At 35.7% G+C, this 20,850-nt stretch overlaps 1 protein-coding gene across 1 annotated transcript in view; it reads right to left on the bottom strand.

Moving 5' to 3' along the window:
• The window catches only part of LOC103513003 (LIM domain only protein 3-like), a 69,646-nt gene extending 49,735 nt beyond the window's left edge, over positions 1 to 19,911 (bottom strand). Inside the window, exons 1-2 of the mRNA XM_017445643.2 lie at positions 19,822 to 19,911; positions 560 to 662 (exon numbers count right to left, since the gene is read on the bottom strand). Of these exons, the coding sequence (XP_017301132.1) occupies positions 560 to 626 (67 nt within the window). The 5' untranslated portion in view covers positions 627 to 662; positions 19,822 to 19,911. The remainder of the gene's footprint in view (positions 1 to 559; positions 663 to 19,821) is intronic.
• Between the last annotated feature and the right edge of the window lie 939 nt (positions 19,912 to 20,850).

The raw sequence follows: 20,850 nt of genomic DNA, 5'->3' as shown, positions 1-20,850 counted from the left end.
TAAGTAGGTTCCTCCTATTAGGATTGATCATAATAACAAATTCCATTGTATAGTCCCATGAAAAATTTGTAAAAATAAATAAAGAATCATTTTATTGATTTACAATTTATTTCTTTATTTAGAAGAGTAGCATTTGATTTTTGATCCCAGTAAAATGTGATTTGGCATCTCCACTAAATTTTCATTTTTCAGTATTATGTACCTACTTATCTACCTAAGTACCCAATACCTAATTGAGACGAAAAACTGGTTTTACCAATCTATATAAGTAAATTGATAAGTGGTTTGGTGGAAGAGCTTCTTCAAAAGAACTTACACAAAAAAAAAAAAAATGGCGGACTTACCATTGTTGTTGGTCTCATTCGTATTGAGCATTTTCACCACGGTACCAACTTTTTCATTATTATGTACCTACTTACCTAAGTACCTAATAATTATATAATTGAGATTAACGAAAAACCGGTGTTACCAATCTTTAAGTAAGCAAATTGATAAGGGTGGAAGAGCTTCTTCAAAAGAACTTACCCTAAAAATGAAGGGAAAAAATTGGCGGACTTACCATTGTTGTTGGTCTCATTCGTATTGAGCATTTTCACCACGGTACCAATTTTGGAAAGCAGTTTCATCGATCACACCTCAGCAATAACATGGCTTGTGGCCTCCTGAAACAAATCAACAAAGAAAGCTCTTCAAAACCCAGGTTGAAATTGGCAAAATGGAAATAGAGAATTTCCAGAGTAGGAATAAATTTAATCTTGTTTGGACCTCATTTGAAAGAAATACCTAAACTCACATCCAAGATAAAGCTAATTTTATTCTATTTCATACAATTACATTGGAATTCGCATTACAATTACAGGGGAGTTTTCGACTTTTTTCCCTTCTCCCAAAATACAACAAAAAAAGTACATCGCCATAGAATGAACTGGCACATATCAAATTACCATATAAAAACAATATTTGCCCAAAATTGTATTTGCACAAAAATTGTACTGGGTCCAACAAAAAGCTTCACAACAAAAATGAAATCAGCGTCACAAGAAATAGAGACATGTAAAGTCACTGACGGCAAAACACAAGCAAACGAACAAAACCTCAAGACGAAATCAGAGCCACAAGAAATAAAGACATACCTACATTTATAAAGTCACTGCAAAAACGACTCAAAAATATTTGAAAACAAGGAACCTAAGAAAATCTCAAGAATGTCGTTTCCCGGATCGCCGGAAACTACTACAGCGGGTAACTGGACTGGCACTAGAAATCCGAAACAATATTATAATAAGAAATGCCTTTATTCTCCTTTGTTTCTCATTCACCTAGCCCTTTAGGTATACACTCTTATGGGTCCTCTTTTCTACCCTGTAAGTCCGAAACAAAAATGCTACCACATCAGTTATTTCGTTATCTCGGCAAGACAACACACAGAAATGTACATTCGAACACTGCAAAAATTATTGAAAAATAATAATTTTAAAAATTATTAAAATTCAGGTACGCTGGTGTGTTGTTCGAGATAAATTCTTTATCCAAATAAAATTCCAATAAAATTGTTAGCGGATGGGGTAGGGGGTTCAAATTGATATAAATGAGGTTCCGAATGAGTTCTACAGTCCATTAGACAACAAGTTACATAAGTATATGACTGAGGAAACTCTCTGTTGTATAAGTGTCTATGCTCTATTTGGTTGAGAATTTGTGATGCTTTGTAAGTCATATGGCTTACATGATCTGCCTTACCAATGAGGTGTTAGGTAAAATATGGCTTGAGAGTAAGCTGAGTAAGTTTATGATAATGATGTGTTGCATGAGTAAGTATCAGAAAGTGTCGATAAAATGGCATTTTTTTTTTTCAAGACAATACATACGAAGAAGTGCAACTACTCCACAGGAATAAGACGTTGGTGTTATTGATTTTCACACAATATAAAACTAATTGAGAGGACATCCTGTAGGAGAACGTGGGAAGAAAATCCAGGAACGAAATAGAGAGAGAAAGACAGACAGAGAGAGAGGGAAGGATGTGATAATGAATTGCAACATTCAATAAATTCAATTAGTGGCTTAGGTTTACATTATCCTGCCCCTCTCTCTCTCTCTCGTTTCTCCATTTCCTTTTTTCCCTTCTCCTCCCTTAGACACCTCCAGATTTCTAATCCCCCCTCCGCCTTCCCTCCTATAGAAACTTACACTAGACCAAATCTGATGAATATTCAAATCCCTGGCCTTCTCCTCCTCCTCCTTTTCCTTCTTTCTATCTTTCCTTCATTTCCATTCCCTTCCCTCCACATTTTGGCCAAAGTCTAACTTCGTTTCCTTAAGGATAAGTTTCCTTGACACAGCTCTAGCGTTAACCTTTTGCATTGATATTTTGCTGAATTGGGCTTTAAATTTAGATTTCCATTTATTTTTATAATTCGAATCACATCTTTCTGTCCGAAAGGCTTTTTCATTTTCCTTTTCTGTAATTCTGTCCCTTTCTGCATAATTGTGAGGAAGTTAAGGACGTTTATGAGTGAAGAGCTTTTTTCAAAACTGTTTTGCAAAATGGTCCTTTTTTCAAAGATCTCCTTATGTGCCCATTTTATTTGACTAAATTCAGGGAAATCATTTAAAAAAGTTCAATTAAGTAATTTTGATAGACACAATATTATGATTAAATTTGTGTCAAAGTCATTCAATTTACCGATAGCTCGCAGACAGACAGAGAGAGAGGGAAGGATGTGATAATGAATTGCAACATTCAATAAATTCAATTAGTGGCTTAGGTTTACATTATCCTGCCTCTCTCTCTCGTTTCTCCATTTCCTTTTTCCCTTCTCCTCCCTTAGACACCTCCAGATTTCTAATCCCCCCTCCGCCTTCCCTTCTATAGAAACTTACACTAGACCAAATCTGATGAATATTCAAATCCCTGGCCTTCTCCTCCTCCTCTTTCTTCTTTCTATCTTTCCTTCATTTCCATTCCTTTCCCTCCATATTGTGGCCAAAGTCTAACTTCGTTTCCTTAAGGATAAGTTTCCTTGACACAGCTCTAGCGTTAACCTTTTGCGTTGATATTTTGCTGAATTGGGTTTTAAATTTTGATTTCCATTTATTACTTTCTATTTTTTTATAATTTGAATCACATCTTTCTGTCCGAAAGGCTTTTTCATTTTCCTTTTCTGTAATTCTGTCCCTTTCTGCATAATAGTGAGGAAGTTAGGGACGTTTATGAGGAAAATGGTCCTTTTTTCAAAGATCTCCTCACACTTATGTGCCCATTTTATTTGACTAAATTCAGGGAAATCATTTAAAAAAGTTCATTTAAGTAATTTTGAGAGACATTTTTCATTTTCTCTCAACGTCCCCAAGAGTGAGACACAATATTATGATTAAATTTGTGTCAAAGTCATTCAATTTACCGATAGCTCGTCATCTTTGAACTCTTTCATTAGAACGGAAAATAAAAATTGAATTTTCGACCTTTTACAGTTATTTTTTCGGAGATTTGACCTCGGATTCGGATTTTTCCCAACTTTTTACATAGGAATCGACCATTTATTTATAATTTTGCAACTGCTCCATTTACATAATGAGATGGGTTGGGAAGTTGAACTAAAGCTCACACCGGTGTTCTCATTTACTCAACACTTTGAAAATCGTTACGGGTTTTATTTCTCTAACTATCTCTTCGTTTTCCTGCAGAACATGATGACAGCACAAAACTTTCTGAGGGATTTGAACAGATCTAGGTTCACTACAATATAACAAGCATTGTTCTGAAGAATCTGAAGAGACTGAGTACTCTCATCTCGCTTTGGTCATCATGACGGTGTTGGAGATTTATACCAGCTCGGTGTTGCTGAACTTCAGAGTTCTACAAGCATTGTTCTGAAGAATCTGAAGAGACTGAGTACTCTCATCTCGCTTTGGTCATCATGACGGTGTTGGAGATTTATACCAGCTCGAAGTTGCTGAACTTCAGAGTTCTGATGAGTAGGAACTGGTATTTTAAGCTTAGCTACGCTTGAAAAAGTCTAAGCTTTAACCAAAATATACTAGGTATTACTGAATGACAGACTAATGAATCCAAACCCAGTCAACTGTCCCGTCCGCCATCCATGTCCCAACTTCTTCCAGTTGAAAAAGTAAAATTCCTCCTTTCCCCAGTCAACCAGACAACACTGTATGGTCTAAGCTTTAACCAAAATATACTAGGTATTACTGAATGACAGACTAATGAATCCAAACCCAGTCAACTGTCCCGTCCGCCATCCATATCCTAACTTATTCCAGTTGAAAAAGTAAAATTCCTCCTTTTCCCAGTCAACCAGACAACACTGTATCATAAAAGACACATTTTGTCTTGTTTGGTGGTTAAAGTCCTGATCATTAAAATAATGAGGCGAGCGGTAAATTTCTTTTGCCGGAAAGAAAGGAAAATTCTTCTTTTCATAGCGACGGCAAATTGGAGAGGAGGAAATCGCACAGCGGTAAATTTCTTTTGCCGGAAAGAAAGGAAAATTCTTCTTTTCATAGCGACGGCAAATTGGAGCGGAGGAAATCGCACAAAAAAAAAATTCCTTGTACGATAGAAAGCCTAAAGGAGAAAAAACGAAAGGGGGGAAACAAAAATAGAATAGACTCATTAGGAGACTTTACTCTTCAACTCTCTCCTCTCCAATCAATGGAGGATAGGGAGTTCCCCCTCGCTCCCTCCATTTCTGTAACGAATGCTCTCACTAAGAATAGTGCCTGAGCTTCGCGGGCTTTTACCGGCTTTGAATATTTTACTATTCCTTTGCCTGTGTCGTCATTTGTACCCACACTTTACTGGTATCACCGATATGCTTGACACACTGGGTTCCTGGAAAGAAATGATAGCTCGTGCTCGTAAGAACAAAGAATTTTTAATATTTATTTGATGAAAATAACAAGGAATGACCATGAGAAACAATGGAGAGGGAGGAGGAGAAAATGAAGAAAGAGAACAAAATGAGATTGAGAAATTGAGAATTGGAAATAGGGAAAGATATCCGGCGACAAGTGCTGGCTTTTTTTTGCTGAACAAATACCAAGAAGGAGAGATGAAAAGGAAAGAAATTTGATCAGGTTTCTCGGGATAAAATGTTTTGTGTTTATGTTTTTTGATTAGGGTAAAATTATGATTTTCTTTGTTTAAAAAATTCCAATGTGATAATGATAATATTCTTTGCACGGAGTTCTCTTAAAATAACGCCTCAAATGGAATCCTCTTGCACACTTTTCTTTTTCGTTCGTTCTTAAAATACTTTTCGTTCTTAAAGCCAAGTTTTATGGCTCTGTCTCAAGCACGATCCATCATAGGTATTAAAATTGTATTGAATGAGGCGACAAGTCTTTTTTTTTTTTTTTTTTTTTTGCTGAGCAAATACCAAGAAGGAGAGATGAAAAGGAAAGAAATTTGATCAGGTTTCTCGGGATAAAATGTTTTGTGTTTTTGATGTTTTTGATTAGGGTAAAATTATGATTTTCTTTGTTTAAAAAATTCCAATGTGATAATGATAATATTCTTTGGACGGAGTTCTCTTGGACGTTAAAATAACGCCTAAAATGGAATCCTCTTGCACACTAAATACTTTTCGTTCTTAAAGCCCAGTTTTATGGCTCTGTCTCAAGCACGATCCATCATAGGTATTAAAATTGTATTGAATGGCCTGAGATTATTCCAGGACAAAGTCCACAAACTTCATCAGAAATAAGCTACGCTTTGACGGAATCCCCCACAGGAGACGTGAAAAGGGGGAAGGAGAGAGGGAAAAAAAGCAATTGGGTTTTTAAAAGGGATTTCGGTTGTAACAAACAAATTGATTCTTGAATCCAATATGTACGAACAAAGTTGAGAAAGAGCTATTATGAAAATTGAAAAACTAATAAAGAAGTGCTCTCTTTTTTTTCAATTTATGTCAGCACGCGGCTCCCGAAACCGATAATGATGACAGAGATGATTTTGAAACTCGATAACAGTCGTGGCTGCGTTCTTTGATTTGGGGGGATTTCCGGGGATGGAGAAGAATTGGGAGAATTCTTTTCACTGTCATTATTTGGACTGGTTAAGGTGTTTTTGTCGCTTTGTACCTAATGTAGAAAGTAAAGGTAGAAATACCTTTAACGTCACGTGAACTCACGTGAAGTGAGGGCAGTGTGGCTATCATGAACGAAATTACCTACAATATTATGGAAAAACTTTGAAATACATCTTTCGGACTTCCTACGAGCTCACGTGCCATGAAGTGATAGTAGGGTGTTTCTAAGTTTAGAAACCACCAACTTCGGTGTATTTTACCAGCTTTTCTGGTTCCAATACAACACTAAAGGTACGAGTAGATGTAGACGGATTTCAAAGGATCATTTGACTTAATAAGAACTTGTTTGGGACTTAGCGTGCTGGACAAAAGTTGACTTTGAGGTTGAGGTGGTATAGTTTCCGACCTCGTTAGTTGGATGTGAGGTTCGTACTTCGTCAATTTGGTTCATGCTCAAAAACACAATATCAAAGAGGTTGAAACTTTTAATTTGTGACCTCACAATTACCCACAATCAGACCAAAGGCGGGTTTCCAAAGCTTAATTAATCCCTTTAAATCAATAATTATCTACTAAACGACTCCTTCCTGGGTAATTTTGAGTAATCCTTTTGGGGTATTCTGAAGTCTCTAACTCTCATTTTTTTTGCGGAAAATTGAAACAATGCATAAACTTAACGTGCTTTCACGAATTGAATTGAAATCTTCAGGACATAAAATACAAAGAATGAGAGAAAAAGATGCTGGTTGGCAGACGATACGATGGTGGTTTGCCTTTCCAATTCCCGAATCATATACCTCAAGACAATAGGTATAAATGGAATAGGACATCTTAGAGGACACTTTCAAATAGCTATATCACTCCTTGCCCAAAACACAACCAACCACACCGGCAAAGGTCAAAGTTCTTGGATTTCAAAGGATCATTTGACTTAATAAGAACTTGTTTGGGACTTAGCGTGCTGGACAAAAGTTGACTTTGAGGTTGAGGTGGTATATAGTTTCCGACCTCGTTAGTTGGATGTGAGGTTCCTACTTCGTCAATTTGGTTCATGCTCAAAAACACAATATTTATCAAAGAGGTTGAAACTTTTAATTTGTGACCCCACAATTATTACCCACAATCAGACCAAAGTTGGGTTTCCAAAGCTCAATTAATCCCTTTAAATCTATAATTATCTACTAAATGACTCCTTTCTGGGTAATTTTGAGTAATCCTTTTGGGGTATTCTGAAGTCTCTAACCCATAAACAGGATGAGGGGGAGGGGAAGGACAAAACATATCCCAAGATATTTCATGTAATGAACCAATACAAGATACATCGGATGAAGATTCCCCTCTTGCCCCCACGCGTTTCGTCTAGGGCTTTTAACGATAACTCGTGTCGGAATTTGAACTTTCTTTTCATTTTTTGTTTGATTTTGCCTTGCTCCAGTGTGGAAGGGTATTGATATGTTTAGAAGACGGTTTCAAATTTTGATATACTCGTAATTTTGCTGGTAATAAAACTTGATACTTTGGTTGATGAGCTAAAACTGTTATAAAGAGCTCGAACAGAATATAAAAGCAAGCAATACTCTTGGATGAGTTACAGTTCAGAAGTCAATTTTAATGCGAAGAGACCTAATTAAAATTGCCCAAAGTATTCAGGAATGTGAAGTGACTTCAACAAAGTCATACATTAGGGAATTTTTTACCTATATGAACGACCAGTCATTAATATTGCTTAGAATGCAGACAATATCGTCTTTCATGAGAAGATCCAGTCAGTCTAAGCCACAAAACCACAGTCCTAAGGTTTCCATGCAAGATGTGTGGGTCAGAGAGTTTATAGCATATTGTGACAATAAATAAGAATTTATCGGTTTTATTGTGCTGTGAGATTACACTGTCGTGTAAACATATCCAAACCTAATAAGGAAGAAAAATGGGAAGGTACCTCGAGTAATATTCCTCATGGTGACTAGGGTCATATACGTTCGAATATGTACAGCATGAAGGTACGTCTGCACCACCGTCGACTAAATTCCATATACAATGTAACTAAAGAATGTAAAAATAGTAAAATCAAAGGATTTCGGTGGGAAAGTCGGTTGACCATAGTGGGTACACGTTGTTTGGGGAAAAGGCTATTCTTTCTGTTATTGGCAACCAGTAGATTTCTTTCATTTCGTTGATTGATACAGTTGTAGTACGAAGAACATCAACGGTTTAATTCAAAGATCAATTCACTTAACATAATCTGCAAACAATTGGAGATGATGGGGGAAATACATAAAACACAGAGAAAAATTCGCAACAAATTAAAGTGAGCTACATTAAGTTCTTGAGAAGTTTTATCCTATTTTCAAAGTTCGATCAGAAGAAAGCATTTTGCCGCGCTATTTCAGTTGGCAGTTTATTTTCTCTATCGATGAAAATCTAGATAGAAGAACTTTTAATTTTCTTTTTCCATTCAAAGTTTCAGAATATACAGGGGGATTGTTTACATAAATTTTCCGCGTCGAATAATTGAACAGATTTATCTTGTAAAGCTATGGGGATTTTCAATAGGAATCTTTCCAAAGATTGAAATACACTCGTGTCTTTGAAGTTCCGATCTAGGATCTACTCTATTAATTTTCTTTTTCCATTCAAAGTTTCAGAATATACAGGGGGATTGTTTACATAAATTTTCCGCGTCGAATAATTGAACAGATTTATGGGATTTTCAACGGGAATCTTTCCAAAGATTGAAATACACTCGTGTCTTTGAAGTTCCAATCTAGGATCTACTCTTTCATGAACAACAAGTCTGTGTCCAATTAAATCAAAATTTCATTCTTATAAAAAAAGAAAAGAACAACGCTTGGGACATGAAAAAAAAACCTCAAATGAAAACACACTCAGTCAGAGTTCCAAGCAATTTTCTAATGGGCAAAACAATACATCATACAAATAAACAGGCAATTAAATTTAATGCGAGCAGACAAGCTAGGCAAACCTCAAAACTCTCAAATGTATAACGCACATACACCAATAAAAGTATGCCAGATCTTCTCCAAGCAGCCCACGACAAGAATGAATTAGCTATCATGATTGCCAACGTTCTGTAGAATATGGCATCAAAAGAAGAAGAAGAAGAAGAAGAAGAAGAAGAAGAAGAAGAAGAAGAAGAATCTTATAGTTTATACGATGCTCCTTTGTGTACGTATAGCGATATTAGTGGATGTGTCAATTTTACTTTTAACCTAATAAAAAATAAAACATCGGTAATTCTTACATAATTCTGCCACAACTATAGAGTCCAGTCACTTTTTCTACATTTTGTCACAGCTTCAGCATTACAAGACTTTTTTTACATACACTTGGGCATCTCGAATTTTAAAATGTAATACCATAGGGTCACACGGGACTTATATGTGGGTTTGCATTTTTGATGTGACTTGTATTTTTGTAATGCCGCCCTTGATCACTTACAATATGTATAGGATAGGTACACAATTTTCCTCATGAGGCTTCGTGCTTCACGATACTAAACACGCCGAAAAAACTGCAGGGAATCGAACCCAGACCTTCTTATTAATATTCTCTCTAATGGTACTCCACTGACCCAGTAATAGCTTGGCGTGGGTGATAGTTAACTCCATGACACGCTTGATTTATAAGTACATAATTTGTAAGTGAGGATTAAATTGATTCGAATGGTAATGGTAAGTCGGTTATCATTATCACGTGACCACAACCAGAAGTTCCAGAGATGTGGGAGGAATTTGTTTCAGACTTATTTTAACTGGGCTAATAGTGTAAGTATTTTACTTAATTTTTTTATTATTGGAGGTTAATGTTTTATTATTATTATTATTATTATTATTATTATTATTATTATTATTATTATTATTAATAATATTTAACAAAATAAGTTTGATGGGAAGGGGACTGTAATGAAAACGGAGATCTTATAGTCCCGAAATCGAAGGGAGAGAGGATTACAGGATAGGAGAAAGCCAGCCATTCCGAAAACGAGCCTCTTTTGTTTAGGATGAATTTCGCCTGAGTGGGAATCAAACCCGTGGCCTCGCGCTTACAACTTCTTAAAAGGTTGACTAGAGTGTTAGACTGACTATTTATTCTTACTCTCTTTCTGTTTTTGTATAGGTTTCTAACTCTAACAAATCTCATTGTTTAAAATTAGGTGAAACTCAATCAAAGTTTACCATTGAATTACAGAATTCCTCCTTTCCTTCTTCCGTTCCCTTCTTTCTTCCCTTTTTCCTCCCTCCTTCTTCCCCCTCTCTCCCCTTATTAATTCCTCTTCAACCTTGTCCTGTCTGGTCTCTTTCCGTATCTTCCTATCTGACCTTTTTTCCATCCTTTCTGTCCGCCAGGAAGGGAAGAAGGGAGAGAGAAAAAATCCCTTCTTCTCTGTTGTTTTATTCTATTTCTAATTTAATTTCTGGTATACAACATGGCGGCGGAGTGACAGTAACTAAATTTGTTTTTCGTTTGGTTTGTTTGTTTGATTGCTAGTTTCTTTTCAGTACTTTTGGGAAAAGATTGAGGAGTATTGATACAGGGAAAAAGGCCCAGGTGTCATAAAGCCTTAGCAATTCAAAGGGTTGTCCTTCTAAACAACTAAACAGTTACTCCAGAGGTCATGTATTTTTGAAATGAATAAAACACCTAGGTAATTAGGTATTAGTTCCATTTGTAATTCCTTTTTAGGGTGCCCTCTAAAATAGCCCCAAAGAAATCTCCATGTCTTGAGCCGCCCAAAAGCTCCAAATGACAGCGAGCAGAGGGGAGGGGGCCAAAATGAGGGGAAAGTTTCAGTCTTGTTGTTTACATTTAATTCGAGTAAATTAATACACTTTAGTCTATTATTATAAACTTTAATCAAGTTTAAGCTACCCGTTCTTCTCCCGCCTTCCTTTTGCGCCCTTTCGGTTCGGTGTTCCTCTTCTGACCCTCTTTTCTTTTCGTTTTGACTCTCTTCTCTTCTTCCTAAATCCTTATTTCTCTTCGTCCTGAACCCCCTTTTATCTTCTCTTTGAACCCCTTTCTGTCCCTTTTGGTGCCTCTCTTTCGTCTAACCCTCCATTCTCTAATTTCTGACCCCTTTTGAACCTCGCCTATATCTTTCTGAACCCCTTGCCCCCGCGGGCCCTGGGGCACTTTACAGAACATTTCACTGCACTCCCAGCCTGATGTGTTCTGGCCTTTGAGTTCCTGACACCTCACAGTTTATAAGGAAAGGTTTCGGCCTTACACAATATCCTGAATTTGGCTGATGAGAAAATGAGGCAAATTGTAGGTAGGTAAATATTAGACTCTCTATATAAAAAAAAAAAAAAAAAAAAAAAAAAAAAAAAAAAAAATGCAATTTGGCAAAAAAAGATCAACAGACAAAGGAATTTTTTTCATCTGTGCTTAACCGAGCCTTCATGGTTGGAATCCGTTTCTAAATTTGCTCACTAGCAAAATAAAGATCTATCGAAGCTTTCTCCTAGATTCCTGAGATAGTTTGGCCTCTCTCTCTCTCTCTCTCTCTCTCTCTCTCTCTCTCTCTCTCTCTCTCTCTCTCTCTCTCTCTCTCCCTTCCTCCCTGGCATTCCTATTCATCTCCATTAATAATTGGTTTTGCTTAGAGTGGCAGGATTCTCAAGAAGCTCTTCCAACCACAATGGACACTCTCAGACTGAAAGGCACAGGTCTTAGCAGCGAGAGCTCTTCAGGATTTTAATAGCAAAATAACTCCTGACCCAAATTATCCAAAACCTGAAGAACTATGTTCATAATAACAAACTGTGTATGTGTGTCTGTTCATCCGTTTTAATTCGGTGAGGATTTTCCGACTGAGTGCACCCAGAAAGTGCAGTGGTTTGGACTTCTTGATGCGCTCTGCATGGACTTTGAAATGATTTCATGTCCGTTCTGTGTGTTTCAGTCAGGAGTCAAATAGACAGCGTAGGATTGACGCTATTTCGGTCAAAAATTGTGGCTTAAAGGCCAATGAAATGGTAAAAAATGGTTTGTTAGAGGATAGAGGGAACTATAACAATTGTCCCGAAATCGAAGTATAATTAATTAATTTAAGTAGTCAGAAAATTAATTGTGCATTCAGCGTTTGAATATGTTTGCCAAATTTCACCAAAATTGGACCAACCGTCCGCGAGATATAGAGGACCAAAACCGCCAAAAAGATTTACAGACTAAATTAAAACAAAATCGTCAAGCATCGTTCGTTCAATCATACATACATACATTCCACCGCAATTAGTATCATAATATACGCAATGAATTCGAGTCTCCAAGAACATCAACAACACATAAAACAAATCTACAACAATCATAAGAACAGAAAAGCACCAACAAAAATAAAAACGACATCTGCATTAGACCTCTGCAAAAAACTCCATTAGACCTAACCCTTTTGCTGAAGACAAGTCCTTGAAATTTGATTTACCGTCATTTGGAAATTAATAATAGAAACCTATAATAGGTAAGACAATATGAAGATGGAAGAGAGAGATAGAGAACGTATAATCAAGAGTTAGTAAAGATCACATTCCATGAATCCATGAAGATCACATGGGGATCAAAAGTACAATTACGTGAATCGATAAATTACCCACTTTAATCGATAAATTAAAATCTAAAATCGATAAATTTGGTCTGCATTGTATTGACTGACAGGTAAGTAAAATGACCATTATGAAATATGGATTATTGTAGTGCCGTACCTACGCGAGGGGAGGGGTGTTTTGTTGGTCAATGATGAATTTGTTGACTTCTGCACTTGATTTTTTTTCTCCATACTTAAAATAATACTGTAGAACCGGTCCTCTATATTTCCTTCTTATGTAACTTAATCTAATTCTCAAACTCGTCCCATTTTTTTATTATTATTATTTTTACCCCCATCGCCCCTTACAACACGCCTCCACTGGATAAACATATTGTACAAATTTCTTCATAACTTAAGTCCAGGTCTGAATTTCAAGTCTGGTTCCCCCTCTTTCCCTCTATTACCATCCTGCACTGAAAGGTTACGATGTTAAATAGCTTTATTTATAGGCAACTGCGAGACAGTCATCAATGTCTGTCATAATCATAAAGGAAATTATTGCAATGTTCAAGGCCATACCAGTATTGTTCTGCAATAGCTGGGACTAATTGGCGCAATGGAAAAGTATGCTTGAGTACCAATTTTGGCGCCAGATTGCGCCTTGGCGCCTGTTGCGATCTATTTTCCCAATGGATTTTCTAAGACTTGTTCTGAGACATGTGTCTTCTGAGTGTAGACATATAATTGAAAAAAACTCCATTAGACCTAACCCTTTTGCTGAAGACAAGTCCTTGAAATTTGATTTACCGTCATTTGGAAATTAATAATAGAAACCTAATAGGTAAGACAATATGAAGATGGAAGAGAGAGAGAGAGAGAGAACGTATAGTCAAGAGTTAGTAAAGATCACATTCCATGAATCCATGAAGATCACATGGGGATCAAAAGTACAATTACGTGAATCGATAAATTACTGCAAAAAACTCCATTAGACCTAACCCTTTTGCTGAAGACAAGTCCTTGAAATTTGATTTACCGTCATTTGGAAATTAATAATAGAATATAGAAACCTAATAGGTAAGACAATATGAAGATGGAAGAGAGAGAGAGAGAGAGAGAGAACGTATAATCAAGAGTTAGTAAAGATCACATTCCATGAATCCATGAAGATCACATGGGGATCAAAAGTACAATTACGTGAATCGATAAATTACCCACTTTAATCGATAAATTAAAATCTAAAATCGATAAATTTGGTCTGCATTGTATTGACTGACAGGTAAGTAAAATGGCCATTATGAAATATGGATTATTGTAGTGCCGTACCTACGCGAGAGGAGGGAGGTGTCTTTGGTCAATGTTGAATTTGTTGTGACTTCTGCACAAGCGCATAATATAGGTACTACTTGATACTTTTTCTCCATATTTAAAATGGTACTGCAGATGCGGGCCTCTCTTTATTCTTCTCCCTTAATCTTTTGATGTAACTTGGTCTGTTTTCATTTCTCATACTCGTCCCATTTTTTACCCATCCCCATCGCCCCTTACTACCGGCCTCCACTGGATAAACAATTAAACACAATATACCTAGTTCAAATTTCTTCCATAATAAATTTATTCAAGTTCGGGTCTGAACTTTAGGTCTGGTTCCCCCTCTTCTTCTCTATTACCATCCTGCACTGAAAGGTTACGATGTTAAATAGCTTTATTTATAGACAACTGCGAGACATTCATCAATGTCTGTCATAATCATAAAGCAAATTATTGCAATGTTCAAGGCCACGGCAGTATTGTTCTGCAATCGCTGGTACTAATTGGCGCAATGGAAAAGCTTGAGTACCAATTTTGGCGCCAGATTGCGCCTTGTAGCGCCTATTGCGATCTATTTTCCCAATGGACTTTCTAAGACTTGTTCTAAGACATGTGTCTTCTGAGTGTAGACATATAATTGAGGTATTTTTAGAACTTCATGATTGGATTTTCTAGTGAATCATATTTTGTAATGAGAAGTTTGCATCGCAAAGTTGTTCTTGGTGTTTTCTCCTTATTAAGTATTGGATTTTGCTTACTAGAAGTAATTATAATTCTTTAATTTATATTTCTATCAACTTTGTTTGATGTACATATCAAGTAATTATAATTATTTCATTTATTATTTATTTACATTACCTATATTTCTACCAACTTTGGTTAATAAAGTCATACCAAGCAAAGGCTTAAAATAAAGAGATTAATTAAACATCCTAGTAATTATTTGAGCTTTTTTCTTGAGCAGTAATTTAAACTTTTTTGTTTAGATTAATAAATTGCAAATAACTTATGGGACACCCTGTATATTTAATTTTCTAAATGCTATTCGTTATTACGAACGTGCTATACCTTATTATTAACCCTTAGTAAGACATTGCACCATTTTATTGTATTAGACTTGTTTTTTTTTTTTTTTAAGTAGGTAGGTACCTACATAACATAAAACCAATAAAATTCCTAACTCATTTTTTTATATCTCTCAAAGACAGAAAAAAATGAAGAAATGACTAATTTTACTCGTTTTTTCGTTTTTTTTTCCAGCTCTTTGTGCTGGTCCAAAAATTATATCGAACAGATCCGACGAATCAGTTTTCCTCAAAGGGTTAGTTATAAATTTTATAACGAGATGGTTTAAAATTAGAACCTTTTTTTAGTAAAATAAATACACAACTTGAAAATAATAATGATTTTTTTTTTTGTAGAATTAAATTAATGAATATTGTAATTTGTATTTTTTTAATTACTTAACGAGTTTCCTCATATTGCATCTCCCCCCCCCTCTCTCTCTCTCTCTCTCTCCCTTTTTCCCGCGTTCTCATTCTCTCCCATGCTGTATTTTTCCCATTAAAAACGTTATTACCTTTCTCTCTGTCTCTCTCTCTCTCTCTCTCTCTCTCTCATCCTACCTTCTCTTTCTGTCGGGCTTTAATTAAGGGGCTTAAGGTATGATACTAATTTCATTAGGTGGATATCTACCTTCCATTCCAATCAATGTTTTTGATTGAGAGAGAGAGAGAGAGAGAGAGAGAGAGAGAGAGAGAGAGGGAGGGAAGGAGAGAGAGAGTGAAAGAGAATTAGACCAACCAAAGTTCGGAACTTTGAACGGAAAGAGGGGGTAACAATAATAACAACTTAACACATTTAATATAGTTTCTACTTACTCATAAACATGGAATATTGATCTTCAAATTACAAGAAATTTCATCAGTATTGTCAGAACATACATTATTATTATTATTATTATTATTATTATTTCTAACATAATAAGTTTGATGGGAAGGGGACTGTAAAAACGGAGATCTTATAGTCCCGAAATCGAAGGGAGAGAGGATTACAGGATAGGAGAAAGCCAGTCATTCCGAAAACGAACCTCTTTTGTTTAGGATAAATTTCGCCCTAGGCGGGAATCAAACCCGCGACCTCGCGCTTACAACTTCTTAAAAGGTTGACTAGAGTGCTAGACTGACTATTTATTCTTACTCTCTTTCTGTTTTTGTATAGGTTTCTAAATCTAACAAATCTCATTGTTTAAAATTGGGTGAAACTCAATCAAAGTTTACCACTGAATTACAGAATTCCTCCTTTCCTACTTCCGTCCATTCTTTCTTCCCTTTTTCCTCCCTCCTTCTTCCCCCCTCTCTCCCCTTATTAATTCCTCTTCAACCTTGTCCTGTCTGGTCTCTTTCCGTATCTTCTTATCTGACCTTTTTTCCATCCTTTCTGTCCGCCAGGAAGGGAAGAAGGGAGAGAGAAAAAATCCCTTCTTCTCTGTTGTTTTATTCTATTTCTAACTTAATTTCTGGTATACAACATGGCGGCGGAGTGACAGTAACTAAATTTGTTTTTCGTTTGGTTTGTTCGTTTGATTGCTAGTTTCTTTTCAGTACTTTTGGAAGAAGATTGAGGAGTATTGATACAGGGAAAAAGCCCCAGGTGTCATAAAGCCTTAGCAATTCAAAGGGTTGTCCTTCTAAACAACTAACAGTTACTCCAGAGGTCATGTATTTTTGAAATGAATAAAACACCTAGGTAATTAGGTATTAGTTCCATTTGTAATTCCTTTTTAGGGTGCTTACCCTTTAAAATAGCCCCAAAGAAATCTCCATGTCTTGAGCCGCAGAACATACCTGCGAACATTACAAAATAAAAGGAGACATGTTAATATAGGCATGGAACAGGAGTGAAAACTAAAAGATAAGCTCTTTATTTTAATCAATTTATTTTAACATTTCACTACTCTGTTATTCTTACGTTTGAAAATTTAAATGAAAAGTATAATATAAAAAAGCTCTTTTATAATTATTATAAATATCTTTCTCTCAAAGCTATATTGTCCAGAAATCCACCATACCCCGTTAAACCTGACATTGAATTTAATTGATCAGTTTTTGTACATTTCCAAACATCTCAAAGAAGTCCGAAATCCGCGCCTGCAAATTTCGAGTCTACATGACCGTGTTTTTAATTAATATTTAAAAAATAATAACATACAGCTCTACAATATTTTTATTATTATTATTATTATTATTATTATTTTAATTAAGCCATGACAACAGCACGACTCAGCCTACTATAGCACAGACTGAGACTTTTTTTATTTTTTAAAATAATTCACAGAGTTTTGATTCAATATAAATATGATTTCTTACAGGGTCAATGAACGTTTCAAATCGATTCGGTCCAAGAGAATTGCAAAATACGAGGTCTTTTGATAATTGGAAAGTCGAAACTTAGAGATTTTGTGAAAAAGGTAGAAACGAGAAGGACTATCTCAATCAAGGAACGTCGTTTTTAGATCCCTAGAAAAATTCGTGAGAACTTTCGAGTGAACCCTGTTTATATCCATATGAAAAGAAATTTAACACTCTAATACTCATTCAAGTGAACCCTGTTGATATCCATACGAAAAGAAATTTAACACTCTAATACTCATTCAGTTTTATAATGAGCTAAAATGATAATAATAATAATGGTAATAGCAAGTTAAAACGATGATGATAATGCTTATGATAATGCTAGTAATGTTACTGATGGTGTTTTGGAAGATGAGAATGATGTTGCTTAATTTCACGCATCTGTTTCCTTAACAAGTTCACGACCTGTGGTTTGGCTGAATTTCTTCTGCTAGCATAAATAATATTTGTTTTAAATATTTTATTTGTTGCAAAAATAATTTAGATTCAGTGTGTCTCAGGATGATCGCAGAAATGAGAATACAGGTGGTCTCCACACAAATCAATTTATCCGGTATAATTTGGTGGCAAGGATATCATATCACAGTGGTAGAGCTCAACTTCCATTCCTAAAAATGTAATTCAGAGGTGTAAGAACACAATTCAGAAAAAGAAAAACAAGGTATGTTGATTTTCATAAAATCAAAATGGTGTTTTTTGGGTACAAGCTCTTCAACTTGAGAGCTTCTTTACTATGAATAGTCAGGTTATCAAACTTTCAAATATAAAACTTCTTTTTCAATCCCTATAAGGTTAAGACAGTAAGACACGATATGCTATGATTATACATATTCGATACAAGTGATCACGCCGAGGGTTAAGGATAAACTTTAATTAAAAAATCCTTGCAATAACATCGTCTGATCACCAGAGCAAGCTAGGTCCGTTTACTTTAAGCGGTTTCAGACTTATTAAATTTTCAACAAGCCAAGTCTCGAAGGCAATAAGTTAGACCAATAAAAAAGTAGAAATTAATAATCTTAAAATTAGACTATTAGAAACGAAAAGCATCTTTAATAAATTCTCATATTAAAGCCTTCCAGACAAGTCTGATATTAAATTCAGGAGTAATAATTCTATAAACATAACATCTGAGACCTTGCGTGGAGTACTTAATAATTTCAGTAATTGTTCTCTAATATCGCTGTACGCTAAGTTGAGCTCTATTTTTATTATGGAAACATTAATTCCTTCGTAATTTCAGTAATTGTTCTCTAATATCGCTGTACGCTAAGTTGAGCTCTATTTTTATTATGGAAACATTAATTCCTTCTTAATTTCAGTAATTGTTCTCTAATATCGCTGTACGCTAAGTTGAGCTCTATTTTTATTATGGAAACATTAATTCCTTCTTCTTTTTTTTTAAAAAGATTTTTTCTGTCCGGAAGGCGAAATTTAATGCCATGTTTTACTAGCCCATTTGTTAAAATCCCTGGCCTAGCGGCCGTTTCATTTGACACAGGAATTTGAAGAAAACTCCAAACACAAGAACACCACCATGCGACCAAGAAGTACCAAACACCTAGGTACATCCACTACCAAAGTCACAATCCCTGAGGTACAATGTGATGGAGAAGTCTGGCTCTAAAGTAAGATTACAATGAGAGTGGTGTTACCCATGCTCTAATTGTGTATTTTGAAGAAAGAGCATTGAGTAAAAGGGTGCGGCACGGCGGCAGATTATTTCAGAGAGAAGAAATACAAAGGAGTATCATAAGAAACAGGACCGGTATGTGTACAAATAATAATCCTCAGAATAGATTTTAAAACTCTTTCCCGTGTCTTTCCATTTTGGAAAACCAGGGAAGTTTTCACGAAAAATCTGGAGAGTATGACAGAAACCACAAGTAGAGTGTTGGTATCATTGTTTGTTGGTAACATATTTCTTTCATACTGTCTCCTACTTTATTTGAGTGAAAACATAACAGCAAGGAAAATCCTACTTTATCTGAGTGGAAAAGGAATTCCCTTTTCGTCCTTTAAAGATAAAATCCGCCCCGGGCGGGAATCGAACCCGCGGCCTAGCGCTTACGAGGCAGACGCACTACCAACTAAGCTAACTAGGCTGGCTAGATATTTTTTAAATCGTCGTTTATCAGCAACAAGTAGGTAACACTCACTAGAGACTAGGTACTATAAAATCTTTTATTGATTATTTATCTAAAAGTTCAGTTGAACATATATTACGTATGGATGTTCAGGTGGAGTTGCAAACTGCTGGAAATCCAAAGTATGAGAACGAAGAGTATCTACTCGGAAAAAGCTGACCTAAGGAATGGCAAAAAATATCTTGAAAAATGAATTTTTTGAGACAAAATAAAAAATACAATGTATTTCTTATGAGAAAACAATGAAAATGTGTTTTTTTTATTTGAAATGAAAATCTGAAAATTTGTAGATACAAAAAATAAATGTAAAAACCTAAAAACATGGAAAAATGAAACATTAAGGTAGAGAAACTTACCTGAAGTGTGGACTATCGTCTTTTTATGCTCAATAGGGCGTTACATGAGGATCGCCTTCTGAAACAGAAAAATTCACAGAACTATAAATAAATAAAAACTAAGATACTTGGAAGAACTGCTATCAGCCTGCCCCCCTGGAAGAAGGCGATTTAGTTTCTTCTTGAACACAACACACTAATAAAAGACTTGAGGTCCAAATAATTTACACGCTTATAAAGATTCAGTTTATCATCTGAGTAACACTTTTTTTTTAAAGTTAAGCAAGGTTTATATACTTTTCTGTAAACTTTACCTATGAAATATATAAGACCTTGTTTAGACTGCGGGAGTAAAGGGACTTTTCAGTCGCATTCTGGCAGGATAAACAAGGTATATTCTATTCTATTCTATTCTAACACCATAATCGTGACAGATTTTATCCTATTTGTGAACAGCTATTCCGCCCCTCAGTTTCATTCGGGTCTCTTCTTGAACACAACACACTAATAAAAGACTTGAGGTCCAAATAATTTACACGCTTATAAAGATTCAGTTTATCATCTGAGTAACACCATAATCGTGACAGATTTTATCCCATTTGTGAACAGCTATTCCGCCCCTCAGTTTCATTCGGGTTTTATCTCCTCGAACAATTGCGTCATGCAACGCTTTAGAAACAAAACTCCCTCGTCTGAACGTAAAGAAGGAAGGCTTAAGCTATTTACAATAGCGGTAATTAATACGATATCCTACACACCAAACGACCAACTCTCGAACAATTGCGTCATGCAACGCTTTAGAAACAAAACTCCCTCGTCTGAACGTAAAGAAGGAAGGGCTTAAGCTATTTACAATAGCAGTAATTAATACGATATCCTACACACCAAACGACAAACGACCAACCGCAAGTCGACTAATCATAATCACTCGAGTTATTAGAGAAGAAATCTCGGATTACCCTCTACCTCTCTGGCACCAAGACAGCTCTAAGACCCGTCTTCTCTGTCAGATCGATATTCTCCATAGACCAAGAGAGTTGACCAAGGTCA

Source organism: Diaphorina citri, unplaced genomic scaffold, assembly GCF_000475195.1.
Source record: "Diaphorina citri unplaced genomic scaffold, Diaci psyllid genome assembly version 1.1 scaffold910, whole genome shotgun sequence".
NCBI classification, from domain to species: domain Eukaryota; kingdom Metazoa; phylum Arthropoda; class Insecta; order Hemiptera; family Psyllidae; genus Diaphorina; species Diaphorina citri.
Note: the sequence above shows the minus strand (reverse complement) of the source record. Positions and strands in the feature narration are given on the sequence as shown.